This window comes from Phyllostomus discolor, chromosome 7 (genome assembly GCF_004126475.2).
Source record: "Phyllostomus discolor isolate MPI-MPIP mPhyDis1 chromosome 7, mPhyDis1.pri.v3, whole genome shotgun sequence".
Classification (NCBI taxonomy): domain Eukaryota; kingdom Metazoa; phylum Chordata; class Mammalia; order Chiroptera; family Phyllostomidae; genus Phyllostomus; species Phyllostomus discolor.
Window position 1 is genome coordinate 113,792,426 of NC_040909.2, and position 14,079 is coordinate 113,806,504.

The 14,079-nt window shown below is 46.4% G+C and overlaps 1 protein-coding gene across 1 annotated transcript; it reads right to left on the reverse strand.

Moving 5' to 3' along the window:
- Positions 1-1,881: 1,881 nt before the first annotated feature.
- On the reverse strand, positions 1,882-13,665 carry LOC118501900 (uncharacterized protein CXorf49-like). Its single transcript, XM_036031678.1, is given in 2 exon segments — positions 1,882-2,332; positions 13,652-13,665. Coding segments are annotated over 2 exon segments (465 nt in total).
- Between the last annotated feature and the right edge of the window lie 414 nt (positions 13,666-14,079).

The window sequence follows — 14,079 nt, forward strand, 5'->3', positions numbered from 1 at the left end:
ATGGGCTGACTAGTTTCACACCAACCACAGGTCAAACAAGGCAGGCTCACAAATGGCACCCGATGCTCCAATTAGTGGCTATTTCCACAGACTAGAAAATAGACTGTGTATGTGCAGCCTAAAAGGGGACATTAGCCTAGCCGTGTTCTGTGAGCCCCATCCACACACAAAGATACCAATCATTATGAGTAATGTCCTCGTAAAATGCTGAGAATACCATTACGGGTCACGGTTACCGAATTGACAAGTGATTAAAGGTTGGCCCCAGAGCCCTCCCTCAATTGGGTTCAAGTGCTCACGGCCACCCACAGAGGGAAATCAGTAGTGCATTATTTCAGCGACAAGAGAGGAAGGGGAAAAGCCACACTCTATATTTTCTTCACTTCTTCCTTCTCCTCTTTCTCTCTCTTTCCTCCATAGCTACCCAGTGAAGGAAGGCCAGTGACTAGATGGAGACACAAGAGACTAAACTGAAAAGGGTGTGTTAGACCTAGGTGGCCAGGGGAGACTGGATTCCCCCGGGGAAAAGACACGGTTGGTGGGATTCTCCATTTGCCCTGATAGTCCACTGCCCATCCTATTGGTTCGGTGCCCCTCTGCCCGCCAGCAAGATGCTGCACAATGGCTTGATTTTTGTCACCTTTCCATGAGCACTGTAGCTGGGAGGGGCAAGTGGGGGAAAGGGAAAGGGTTATCCCCTGAAGACGGCCTTCAAAACTAGTGCTTTTCCAACACTGGAGGTACTGTTTTGACAGGAAAAAGCAGAAGCAGCATGAAAGCAAGAGTGAAAGATTGAAAAGGAGGCCGGTGAAGAGTGCGCGCGCTCTGTGTGTTTGCCCCGTGCCCACGTCGGCCAGCTCGCCCTCCACCCGTGGTGCAGGCCCCCGTCACTGGACAGTCCTCCACCTCCCCAGATGCACTCTCCACAGCGCTCTCTCCAGGAGGCTGACCCACGACCGCTTCTCCGAGGCTCCCCTAGACCTCTGGCCTCCATGTGCACTAAACCAATGGCTACCACTAGGGGGAGATCCCCTAGCCCCACCCCCCAGCTCCGTCTCTACTGGGCCAGGGTTTCACCCCGCTTGCAGACCCAAGGCCTCCCTGCCTCCTACAGCTCTGGTTCTCCCCAGGTTCCAGTAAGTGCCCCGCCTCCTTTCCTCTTCAGGCTGAGGGTGATAACCTGGGAAATGCTCACCCCCCCCACCCCCACTGTGCTTCACTAACCCTTGTTGGTTTTTCCAAATAGCCCCTTCATTGCATTTTATTCTTTGAAGAGTACCATCCAAGTTGAGGTGGGCCCCTAACCATTATACCGTCCCGAAGCTTGCTTCGCCTCCGGTTTCAGCCTGGCCGTTTCCACTTTCCCACCCCTTCACTGAAACCCTCCCACACTTCCCTCTTCTTGCCTCTTCTTGCCTCTTCTTCACACTATCATTCTAAGCTCCTAATCTTTTTCCTTGCCAGTTCCTGAGTTCATGTTAAATTACATGAAAGTAACATACCCTAAAACAATGCATCTTGACCTTAATCCCCCGACTCCACCCCCTGAAAAACAAAATCTCTCCAACAGGATCGCCAGGCGCTCACGCTCTCTCTCTCTCTGTCTCTCTGTCTCTCTGTCTCTCTCTCTCTCTCACTATCTCTCTCTCTCTCCCTCCCTCCCTCTGAGGAGTACTTTAATTTAACACCACAACACACAGGGGACAAAAGCTGTGCTAAACCTCAGGAAAGAGGGAAGCCCTGGTACACAGCAAAGCAGGACCTTCCTGTGAGAAGTGGGCAAGGAGAACCGGGAACCGGTGCGGGTGCAGGCCCTGGATTCAAAAGGCACAGCTGCTCTGTGTGTGTGTGCAGGAAGGGGGAAGGGGTCTGTGTCCAACCTCAAAGGATCTGGAACTTGTTGACGAGGCACTGCACAGCCACAAGCTGACTTCTAAGGCTGTCGCTTTCTCTCTGCAGCACAGGGCATGGAGGGCAGACCTGTGCTCCAGGAGGTCACTGCTTCTTTTCCGGTCGTGGTGGATGGGGAAGCAGACCCTGGTCACCTGCGGGTGGGGGCACTCTGGGCTTGACTCCTTCCTGGGCCGTGGCCCAGAGCTGCGAATGTCCTGGAACTTGCAACATCTTGCTCTTGGGGTCTCCACTGTTGTGTCCTCCAAAATGCACGGATGGTGCAATGGCCCTGGCCTGTTTGCTGGAAGTTGGCCCTTTGGGGCTTTTGTTTGGGTTGGTATTTCCTTGGGCCACCATTTCAAACTCCCTTGTCCTGTTCACCACTGGTTTCTTCCTGGAGTTGTGCTTGGGCTCTTTGGGCCCGAAGGGCTGAGAAACACTTCAGAGCAATCCCGAGCACTGGGGGGCCAGAGCTCTGAGAGAGGGCTGCTGGTTCCTTCAGGGTAGAGGCCTGGGGTGCCCCCCCAGGACAACTTTTGAGATACTGCCAATGAGGGATTTCTTCTCCTAAAGCACCTCCTTCTGAGGTGGGGACTGAGGCAGGTCACTGGGCCTGTCTGCTTCTCTTGCCACTGGCCATGCTTGGTGTTCTCTCAAGCTGATGACTTGTCCGGAGAAGAGATGTCCAGTTCTCCAGCAAACTCCCTTTGCATGGTTGCAGCTAATGTGCAAGGAACAGAGGACAGGAACACACCTGGCCCACCAGGGGCGCCCTGTCTGGACGTGTCTCCAGAATCATTCAAGCCACTGGACTTGACTTGGTTCCTTCTTTAAAAAAAATGCCTACCCTCATGAGTGGTGCCCTGGGCAACACATCCCACGACAGGTTGGAGCTCTGGGTCTGAAGGGGGCAGTTCAGGTGAAGTAGGCCCCTCATCATCACGGGGGTATCTGGAAAGCTGGGTGGGTAAGAGGCTCTCTTTAACAGCGAATTTCATTCAAAATAAATGTAAGGCAAATCGAAGCAGCTTTGTGAACAAGGCCATCCCACTCATCTTAATATGCCCATCAAAAGGGGTTTCCTTACCAGCTCCTGGGAATCTCTAAAATGTGAATGAGATTTAACCTTAATAGGAGTAATTTCAATTTATAAATGAACCTGCAAAAATTAAAATAAGAGGAGACGACTTGGGGTCTTGTCCCTGACATCCCTTCTCTGGGGTGGCTTCTAGTGCTGGCTCTATAATTACCTGTAGCTGGAATCAAAGATTTAATCCGGATTTGGAGTGGGATTTATCATCTAAGAAGGATGCCAAACTTCCCTGGCTGGTATAGCTCAGTGGATTGAGCGTGGGCTGTGAACCAAAGGGTCGCTGGTTCGATTCCCAGCCTGGGCATATGCCTGGGTTGTGGGCCAGGTCCCCACTGGGGGCCATGTGAGAGGCAACCACACATTGATGTTTCTCTCCCTCTCCCTCTCTTTCTCCTTCCCTTCCCCTCTCTCTAAAAATAAAGAAATAAAATATATATTTAAAAAAAAGAAGGATGCCAAACCGAGTCTGGAACTCCTTCCACATTCTAGATGCAGGAGCCTTTGGTCTGAAACGATCCAACGGAGAAAGAGAAAACAGAAGGGCATGGGCTTCCATTTCCAGAACACGAAACCTTTCCTTCCCCAAACGCCTCTAAATGCTAGATGAAACACAAGTGTCCTTTTAAACATGGAGCTGAGCTCCTAAGAAAGCGAGAGAAATCCAAAGGCCCAAATGAAAGATGGAACTTTTGGAAATAGCAAGGCCTTGGTTGCTGCTGCCGCAGCTTGGATGGGACTGTCTGACCCCCTCTAGGTGATCAGGACACTTGGGATTTCATGGCCATGAGGTGACAGTAGGACAGGCAGAAGGTTGGAACTGAGAGTCCTGCCTGGAGCTCCAACCCCAGAAGGGTCACGTGGTTGGGGAAGGTAAGAAGGAGAAGATATCCATCTATCAGCATGGGGAGGCCACAAGGAAGCATGGGTTCAGCCCAGGCTCTGGTTGGGGTTAACACGAGTCAGAGCTGGTCATTTCTCACCACAGCTTCCCCTCATGTGCTTCTGTGGCTCCGCTGTACTCTACTGTGATCTGCAAGTCTTCAAACACTTAATAGGAGCTCATGGAATATTAACGCCGTCCCCCTTGGTAATCTAGAGATGATCTACAAGCTGAATCCAGAGAGTGTATGAGTTTTATTTGACTCATAGGGGTTTAAAAAATTGATTTGCTGAATTAAATATCAAGAGATATTATATAAAATCCAAATATCCAAAACCACTTTAAAAAGTTTGAAGATCACATCACGCAGGTTCGCATTTGTCAACGGCTGCCCCTTGGGAGGCTACTCCCACTCCCAGTTGTTCCCCGTCTCCGCTGTTCCCTTCTTCTCACACATCGGGCCACTTTCATTTTCTGCGTCCCCTGCCTGGTCCTCGTGGGCATTTGTCTTGGGCACTGTTCTAATCATTTATTTCCTGTCCTGGCTTATGGCCTAAAACAATTCCTCAACAACTCAGTATTTATAGTAGAACAGTCTTATTGAAGTGCACACAAGTCACAAAATGTCAAAAGCTAAAATCCCCTACCGTGCTAACATTTAATTTTCAATTAGTTACCAAGTTTATACTATCAAATATTTGCAATTATCCTAAATTTACCTTCGAGATATTCCTCCCTCTGTTTCCTATTAGTGAAAAATTTCTTCCTGATTGGATCCTGCTTTAAACTATATAACATCACAGGACAGCCTCTGAGTTATAATTGTTTCAATATCCTTAATCTTCAGTAACTTCAATAACTCTCTGAAACATAATGTAATAAAGGCATTAACTTTTATATATTTTGGTAATTGTTGGCTTGAACCATGAAGCAGCATTCTTTGTAGGCTTTTGGTTCTGATGCATTTCAGAAAGATAGGGGTTGGTTTTTAATTTTTTTATGATCATTATAATTGTAATTTTTTCATACAATTATCTATTTACAATAGGTTTCATGAAAAAAAAAAAAGACATGGAACTGGTGTCTAATTTTATATTGCCAGTCTGTTTGCTTTGTTGGAGTCAGAATTTAGCAGACTTGGTAGAAAAAAAACGAAACCTCGCCCTAAAACTTTTAACACAAATAGTCAAAATACACTAGTTCTTTGCTGTGCCCCAAATCTCCATACTAATGTTCTGATGCCACTGAGCTGTGGGGAAGAATATACACAACTTTTTCTGAAAGGGATTCAGACATCATTCAAATTCATTTTTCACCAACGATTAGAGAAGATTATTGTTGGGGACCACTCTGTGCGGTTTCGGAGACTGCAGCCCCGTGAGAGCAGGCTCTGAAAGGGGCTAGTAAGTCTCCCTGGAAAACCAGGTAATGCAGGTGGCAGACATGACCCGACCCTGACACTGCGGGTTCCCGTGGGAATCAGGTCTGAAATGTACATTGTTTCCTTGGAAACTTGCTCTGCATTGCAATAGCCCTGCTGATATAAAGCGGATGTTTAAGTTCAAGGCATATGGAGTAAACGAACTCCTTATCTCATGAAACACGTCTTAAAGACCCTCTGGCATCAGCATGACTAACAGACCCTGACCTATGACAAATCTCTGTGTTCCTTTGATTGTTATCTATAGATAATACCTGTTTTTGTATGACTATAGCCTTTTGACATTCATTGATGAGCTACCCATGTATGTTGTATATACCTACACATACCATTCCCAATAAAAGCCATTTGGGACAAGGGTTCATGGCGTTCCCCACTAGAGGGAATTGCCACCCCCTTTCCCACCAGAACAGCAAGATTGTGTCTGGGATGACTCATTTCTCATTTGTGGCAGCTGGGAGAGCTCTGCTGGACAGAGTTCCTCCCACAGATTATCTCGGGAAGAATTCCTCGAAAGCACAGGGAAAAACGTCACGACGCTCTGCAGGGTATAAAGCAGTATTTAAAAAGCCACTGAAAGTAACTTGAACTTACTTTTGAGTAGGCAGTAGACCTTCAACCTAGAAAACTGTATTTTCTGAGTTAGTGATTAAAAATGTCAAAGGCGACAGGACTTCCGGCAAGATGGAGGAATAGGTGGACGCACTGTACCTCCTCGTACAACCAAGATTAGAAAACCAGTAATTTACAACAATAATTTACTATCAGAATAACACCCAGATCCGGCAGAGGATTTATCTGAATGGAAGTCGGGCAGCCAAGAAGTTGAAGTACACGCGTTCATCGGGACTGGTAGGAGAAGACGAGCCGGGCAGGCGCGGGGCTGGCTCGGGTCGGCGGCGCGCGGAGGTCGGGGGAAGGTTTGGCGCGAAATCGGCGTAACAGCCATCCGGGGGCGCAAGAAGGCAGCGGTGATCCCTGAGTACGCAAGCTGTGGCTGGCAGACCCAGAGGGGTAGCAATTGTGGACCAGGGCAGAACTTGCAGCCCAGAAGCCCAGACAAGGGTCTGAGTCCAGGGGAACGGAACTACCGCCATTGTTTTCCCCCGCCCCACTCCCGCTCCCGCCCCGCCCCCACATATAATGTCACAATCTAGCGACCAGGGTGCCCAGCCCCGGAGAGCACCTAAGGCTTCGCCCCCCACCGTAACAAGAGCAACCAGACTGGAAAAAAAAAAAGGAGAGACGGGGGAAAAAAAAATATGTTTTCAACAGAGTAGATCAGTCTCCCAGGACTCATCCTTTTGAGCGACCAAGAAATAGCCAATCTATCAGATGCGCAGTTCAAAACACTGGTGATCAGAAAGCTCATGGAACTGGTTGATTTTGGACGAAATTTAGATGAAAGAATGCAGATTACCATAAAACAGATGCAGGAAGACACGTGGAGGAGAGCCAATAGTGAAAGGAAGGAATATGAGCCTCAAAACAATACAGTGGACCAGAAGGAAGATAGAGTCAACCAAGCAGGAAAGCATGATGAAATAAGAATTCAAAAAATTGAGGAAAAGATTAAGAGCATCCAAGACACCTTTAAACGTCCCAATATCCGAATTATAGGGGTACCAGAATGGGAAGGGGAAAAGCAACAGATTGAGCACATATTTGAACAAATAATAAAGGAGAACTTCCCCAATCTGGCAAAGGGAACAGTCTTCCAAGAAATCCAAGAAGCTCAGAGAGCCCCAAAGAAGTTGGACCCAAGAAGAAACACACCAAGGCACATCATAATTACATTAGCCAAGGTAAAAACAAAGGAGAGAATCCTAGAAGCAGCAAGAGGTAAGGGGACAGTCACCTACAAAGGAGTTCCCATCAGACTGTCAGCTGATTTCTCCAAAGAGACCTTACAGGCAAGAAGGGGCTGGAAAGAAATATTCCAAGTCATAAAAGACAAGGACCTACATCCCAGATTGCTCTATCCAGCAAAGCTCTCATTTAGAATGGAAGGGCAGATAAAGTGCTTCTCAGATAAGGTCAAGTTAAAGGAGTTCATCATCACCAAGCCCTTATTTTATGAAATGCTAAAGGGACTTATCTAAGAAAAGAAGATAAAGAAAAGACATGTATAGTAAAAGGACAACAAACTCACAAATATTAACAACCACACCTAAAGCAAAACCAAAAGAAACTAAGTAAACAACTAGAACAGGAACAGAACCACAGAAATGGAGGGCACATGGAGGGTTAGCAGCAGGGGGGTGGGAGGAGGAGAGAGGGGGAAAAGGTATGGAGAATAAGTAGCATAGAATGTAGGTTGAAAATAGATAGGGGGAGGGCAAGAATATTACAGGAAATGTAGAAACTAAAGAACTCATAAGTATGACACATGGACATGAACTAAAGGGGGAAATGTGGGTGGGAGGGGGGTACAGAGTGGAGGGTAGAGAAGGGGGGAAATGGGACAACTGTAATAGCATAATCAATAAAATATATTAAAAAAAATGTCAAAGGCCTTACTGCTTTACTGAATTCTTATTTTGCTTTTTTACAATTTTTCTTTTCTACTTTCTTCAGCTTCCCCTCATCTTTTCTTTTCTCAGCTTGCCCCCCATTCAAAGCACCCCAGTCCCCTCAGACCTCCTGCTTCCTCCTCACTGTACAACGGTGCTGTTCAGTGACAGTGCCGTACAGTGACAAATCAGTGCACCGGGCATTCCCTGAAATGTAGGGGGGAGTGTTTTGCTATATTACAAAACTACAACTTTACTTTAGGCAACTACTTGCAATTAATATACTTTTTAGTTATTGATAAAATTGTACGTTTTTTCCAGGTAAAGTGGCCATTAAAAACAAAAGTGGAAGAGACCTAAAATGTAGCTGGTAACTGCACTGGACACCGACAGGCAAGTCCTCTTGTTAAATCTTTTCAAAGTCACAAATTTAGGCTTCAGCAGTGTATTGGTTTCCTATTGCTGCTGTAACAAACTACCACAACCATAGCTGCTTCGAGCAATACCCATCGTATCTCATTGGTCTGGAGGTCAGAAGTTCAGTGGGCTCTGCTTAGGGTCCCACAAGGCTGTAAGAGAAGGGTTGGCTGAGCTTCATTCCTCCCTGGGGGCTCTGAAGGGAGAATCACTTCCAGAATCAGTTGGGGTGTTGGCAGAGTTTAGTCCTGTGAGGCTGTAGGACTGAGGTCCCTGTTTCCTGGCAGCCTGGTGGCCTGAGTTATTCTCACCTTCTGGAGGCTGCCCACGTTCCCCTGCTCTGCACATCCTTTCTCAATCGGCAAAGCCAGCAGCGGTGGAGCAAGTTCTTCTTGCACTTCCTTCTCGTCTTTCCAGTCTCCCCCCTATATCTCATCTCTTCTGCTTTTCTCTGCTGCTTTCAGGGGCTTCTGTGATTACTTTTGAAATATCTAGAAAATCCAGGATAATCTCCCTCTCTTATAAGGTCAGATGATTAATAATCTTAATTTCCTCTGCAAGGTCCCTGTGAAGCAGAGTAATTAGGTTAGTGTGAGAGTAACCAGGGGATGAGAATTTGGGGGGAAATCTTTAGAGTTCTTATTCCAAATAGGGTCAACAGTTTTTTCACCTCATACATTTTACCATATTTTAAAGTGTTTGATTATATTAAATATTTAAAATAACCAGTACAAGTGGCAAAAAGCAATATGGGGACAAACAACAACTGAACAACTCAATTTGCAGAAGGAGAAGTATTTGATTGTACTAGAGAGAAGCCTGCTGGTTATGGGTGAGCAGTACGCCATTGACCCTAACTACACGGGCTGGAACTGCACGGGCTCACTTATGCATGGGTTCCTCCCTCCCTCCCTCCCTCCCTCCCTCTTCCTTCCTTCCTTCCTTCCTTCCTTCCTTCCTTTCCTTCCTTCCTTCCTTCCTCCCTCCCTCCCTCCCTCCCTCCCTCCCTTCCTTCCTTCCTCTTTCTTTCTTTCTATTTATATTGAACTTACTGGGGCGACATTTATTAATAAAATTATGCAGGTTTCAGGAATGCAATTCTGTAACACATCATCTGTATATTGCATTGTGTGTTTACCATCCCAAGTCATTTTCTTTCATTACTAATTATCTCCACCCCCACCTTTTTTTTTCTTAATCCCTTTACCTTTTTCACCCCGCCCCCCCACCTTGTCCCTTCTGAGAGCCATTGGTGTGTTCTCTGTATCTGAGTCTGTTTATACTTTGTGTGTTAGTTTATTTTGTTCATTAGATTTCACAAATAGGTGAAATCATATGGTACTTATTTTCTCTGCCTGGTTTATTTCACTTAGCATAATAGTCTCCAGGTCCATCCATGCTGTCACAAAAGTTAAGATTTCCTTCTTTTTTACAGCTGAGTAGTATGCTATTGTCTAAACGTACCACAGCACTTTTATCCAGTCATCTACTGAGGGGCACATGGGCTGCTTCCAAATCTTTGCTATTGTAAATAATGCTGCAACCAACACAGGGGTGCATCTGTTCTTTTGAATTGTGTTTAGGGTTTTTTCCACAGTGGTTGCACCAGTCTGCATTCCCACCAACAGTACACAAGTGTTCCCTTTTCTTCACATCCTCGCCAACACATGTTGTTTGTTGATTTATTAATGGTAGCCATTCTGACAGTTGTGAGGTGGTATCTCATTGTGGTTTTAGTTGCATCTCCCTGATAACTAGTAATGTTGAGCATCTTTTTATGTGTCTTTTGGTTATCTGTATGTCTTCCTTGGAGAAGTGTCTACTCAAGTCCTTTGCTTATTTTTTTAATTGGATATATATCTTAACTGGTTCTTTTTTATGGTTTATTTGTCCTTTTCCATGTTGTAGTTCTCACAAGTTCCTTGAGCATCCTTATAACCATTCTTTTGAACTTTATATCTGGTAAATTGCTTGTCTCCACTTCATTTAGCTCTTATTCTGGAGATTTCTCATGTTCTTTCATTTGGGGCACGTTTCTTTGTCTCCTCATTTCAGCTGCCCCTTTGCATTTTTTTTCTATGTATTGAGTAGATCTACTATGACTCTCAGTATTGGTAGGGTGGCCTAACATAGCAGGTATCCTAAGGGACCCTGCGACACAGCCTCCTTGATTGCCTGTGCTGGGTGCTCCAGGATGACCCTTGTGTGGCTTACGTGGACCCTTCTGTTGTAACTAAACCTTGATTAGCCCATTTGTGTGTGGGATCAACCCTCAGCCTGGCTCACAGTGAGGATCAACCCTGACCACAGTGTACGAGCTGATGTGCAGGTGCTCCCCACCCAGAGCAGAATTCGCCTCAGCAATGTCTGGGGCCTGCTGAGTTCTCCCTTTGGATGCACCATTTGTGGAATTAGTTGGTTACTGCTCTGATGCTGTCTGAAGCTAGCCACTGGGTATGTTGACTCTGGGGCCTCCTGGGAGGGACTCTGGTGCAGCCCAATGTCAGATGCTGCCTTGACTGGCCCTTGGCAACCTGTTTGGAGCTACAAAGTGAGCTGCAGTTTGTGGCTGCCTCTGCTGGGCCTGGGTGTGTGAAGGAAGGACCAAGCTGCTCACCAAAGCTGGCTTTTACCAGCACCAGATCCCCAGGGCAGGTCAGCAAAATTTCCAAGACCCCCTGAGACCTGCCTCCACCTGCCTTCACCTTCCAGCTGCCTGATAGGCTCAGTCGCTGAAAGAGCCTCTGAAGGAAGTTGAGCTGCATGAGACAGGTTCTCAGTGAGTCACCAGGTAGGGGAGAGTGGAGTTCACCAGATTGATACAGGTTCAAACTCAGCGTGAGTGCTGGGTCTGTGACCACTCAGCCAATGTCTCAGGGTATATCAAGGCTAGCTGCCACCCTCTGGGTGCTTGCACACCTTTGTCGAGGGGGTGAGGTTTCAGAGAGTCATCAGGGTGATGCCAGCAGAGTTTATCAGGCCCAAACAGACCAAGATTTGGCTGTGTGAAGGGAACCAGCTGTGTGCACAAGAAAAAAATCTCTCTCACACTAGAGCCACACAACTCAATCTGTCCCAGAGTCTGCCAGGAGCTGGCTCTCAGCAGGGTGGAGCCACTGGGAGTTAGGAGAGGGGGCGGTGCCAGTCAGGCTGCAGGGAAAGAGGGGTGTGCGGGGAGGGGGGCTTCCATGGATTTCCTTCAATAAATACAGTCAGCCCTTGGTATCCTCAGGTGTTGCATTTGAGGTTGGGAACCTGTGGATGTGGGCACAGGTAGCAGCAAGCATCTGAGGATTTTGGTATCTGTGGGGCCTTGAAATCAACCCCCGAGGATACCGAGGGACAACAGTGATTAAGTTTTCAGGAGTCAAAAGTTGCATGTGGATTTTTGACTGCACAGCACTCTAACCCCTACATTGCTCAAGGGTCCACAGGACCATACACAGCTGTCAGTATGTTTTCTGGAGAGACAGTGCGTGTTGGTCTGTTAAATATAAGGCAGTTAAGAGAGTTCTGTAAGAAACGAAAGGATTAAAGCCATATGATCATTCTGATAGATGGTGATTAGAAGCTCTGAGTGGCTGGGGCTTGTTCTGATGGCATCTCTGAAGGGCACTTGGCTGGGGCCCCAGCCGCTCTCTGGCAGTCCTCCCAGATTCAAGTCTCTGACATTCCGTCTTTGTGGTCGATCGTTTTCTCAGGAGGGTGGTCCTCTAGAGCTGTCTGGGGTGGAGATGGTAGTAGGAATAAGTTCAACCTCCAGGGTTGGCCCTCAGAGAGGGCCAAGATTGGGGGTGGGGCCAGTGGTGCACAACGCAGACCTTTCCGTTTTTTCTGCCGCTGTGATCGGCCCGTCCTTTGCCCGTGTTCACAGAATGACCTGATACTGCCAGTTTCTCAAGTTCTGCTGGTTCATGTTGTGTTTCCTGCCTGAAATGACCTCAGTGTCAGCTCCCTGCTCTCTGCTAAGTCTCACCACTCAGCCATGTGCTGCACAGCTTTGAAATTCCGTTCCCTCGTGTCTCTGCTTCTGCAACATCTGAAACATATATTCCCCTCACTTTGCACTCAGTGCACTTTTCAGAATGTCTGCACATGATTTGGACATTCTACCAAGTTCATTGGGAATGTAACCCGATACTTCCTTCTCATTGTATTGTTTAAAATATTGTGCTGAGTCTGGGAAGTGTAAATATAATTTTTTCCTATATAAACATCAGCCAAAAATGTCTCACATTGCACTAGACTTATGTACTATGACATCTGGATGTTAAAAATCAAGAGGCAATTTATCAATAAAACATTGACTAGAGAGACTCTCTGTAAGATACACTTTCTTCATGAGAAGAAAATTTGTTCTACCCAAGGGAAAAAATAAAAGACATGTCAAATAAGGAACTCTATTTGCATATTAATTAAAACAAATGTAAATGGAAAAGTTACTGTATTAGTCAGACTTCTCCAGAGAATCAGAACCAATAGGATAGATAGATAAGTACTTTAATTTATTGTACGGAATTAACTCATGGGATTATGGAGGCTCACAAGTCCCTAGACTTGCAGTCAGCAACTGAGGAGACTGAGGAGAACTGATGATGTAGGTCTAGTCCGGTAGTTCTAGTCCACTAGTTCTAGGGCCAGTAGGCACGAGACCCAGCAAGAACCAATGTTTCCGTTCAAGCCCAAAGCAGGAAAAAATCGATATCCTGGCTGAAGACAGGCAGGAGGAAATTCCCTCTTACTTGTTGGGGCATCAGCCTTTTTATATTCGGGCCATTGTCTGATCTGAGGAGGCCCACTCGGAGAGGGTAATTCACACAACCAAGCATTCCTAGTGCCTCATCTCAAAATATATACATACGAGCAGCCAAGGATCCCGAGATATTAGAGAAAAGGCTGCAACAACAAAAAGAAAATCACCAAATTAAACAGAGAAATCAATCCTGTGACAAACAATTCAGAGCAGAGTGGATAACTTTTACAAAATCCTTCTGTGTACTCAGAAATCATTGCGAAATGAAACTTGCACCTTCAAAACAAAAAAAAGGAAGCTTGTAAAAATGACAGAGTGGGAGAACAGGAAAGACATTGTTACTGTACTCAAGGGGTTCTCCACTTGGGGTGCTCTATGCAAGAACGAGGCGTGCTTGACACAAGGTAGTTTTACTTGCAGCAAATAAAGGAGATGGGATTCACATCCAAAGCTGTGTCTCTCTGAAGGGAGGCTCACCCATTGCTTTACATACACTATTCGGTCAATTACATGTTCATTTCTTTGTGGGGGGTTTTTTTTTTTTTCATTTTTAATTGCAGTTTCCTTTCAATATTATTTTGTATTGGTTTGAGGTGTACAGCCTAGTGGTGAGACAATCATACACTTTACAAAGTGCTCCCTCAGTATTTCCAGCACTTACCTGGCCTCATACATGGTTCCTGCAATGGTACTGACTCTGTCCCCTGCGCTGGACTTCGCATTCCTGCGACTGTCCCGTAACTGCCGATCTGTGCTTCTTGACCCCTTCCCCACCTCCACCCAGTCCCCCAGCCTGCTCCCCTCTGACACCCACCAGTCCGCCCTCTGCGTCCATGATCTGTTTCAATCTTGTCTGTGGATTTATCTTGTCCTTTAGATTCCACATGTAAATGAAATCATGTGGTGTTTGTCTTTCTCTGACTTGCAGTTGGCTGCCTTTATCCGCTTGAGTTCCTGCCAAGCTCATCCTCCTTACAGCTGCATCTGCAAACCTTTTAACACTTAGTAGTAACACTTTGAACTGCCCAACCTTGAGACCCTCAGCCTATCTAACAACATCTTGGAAATTTAAAATGATTGCCAAATTTT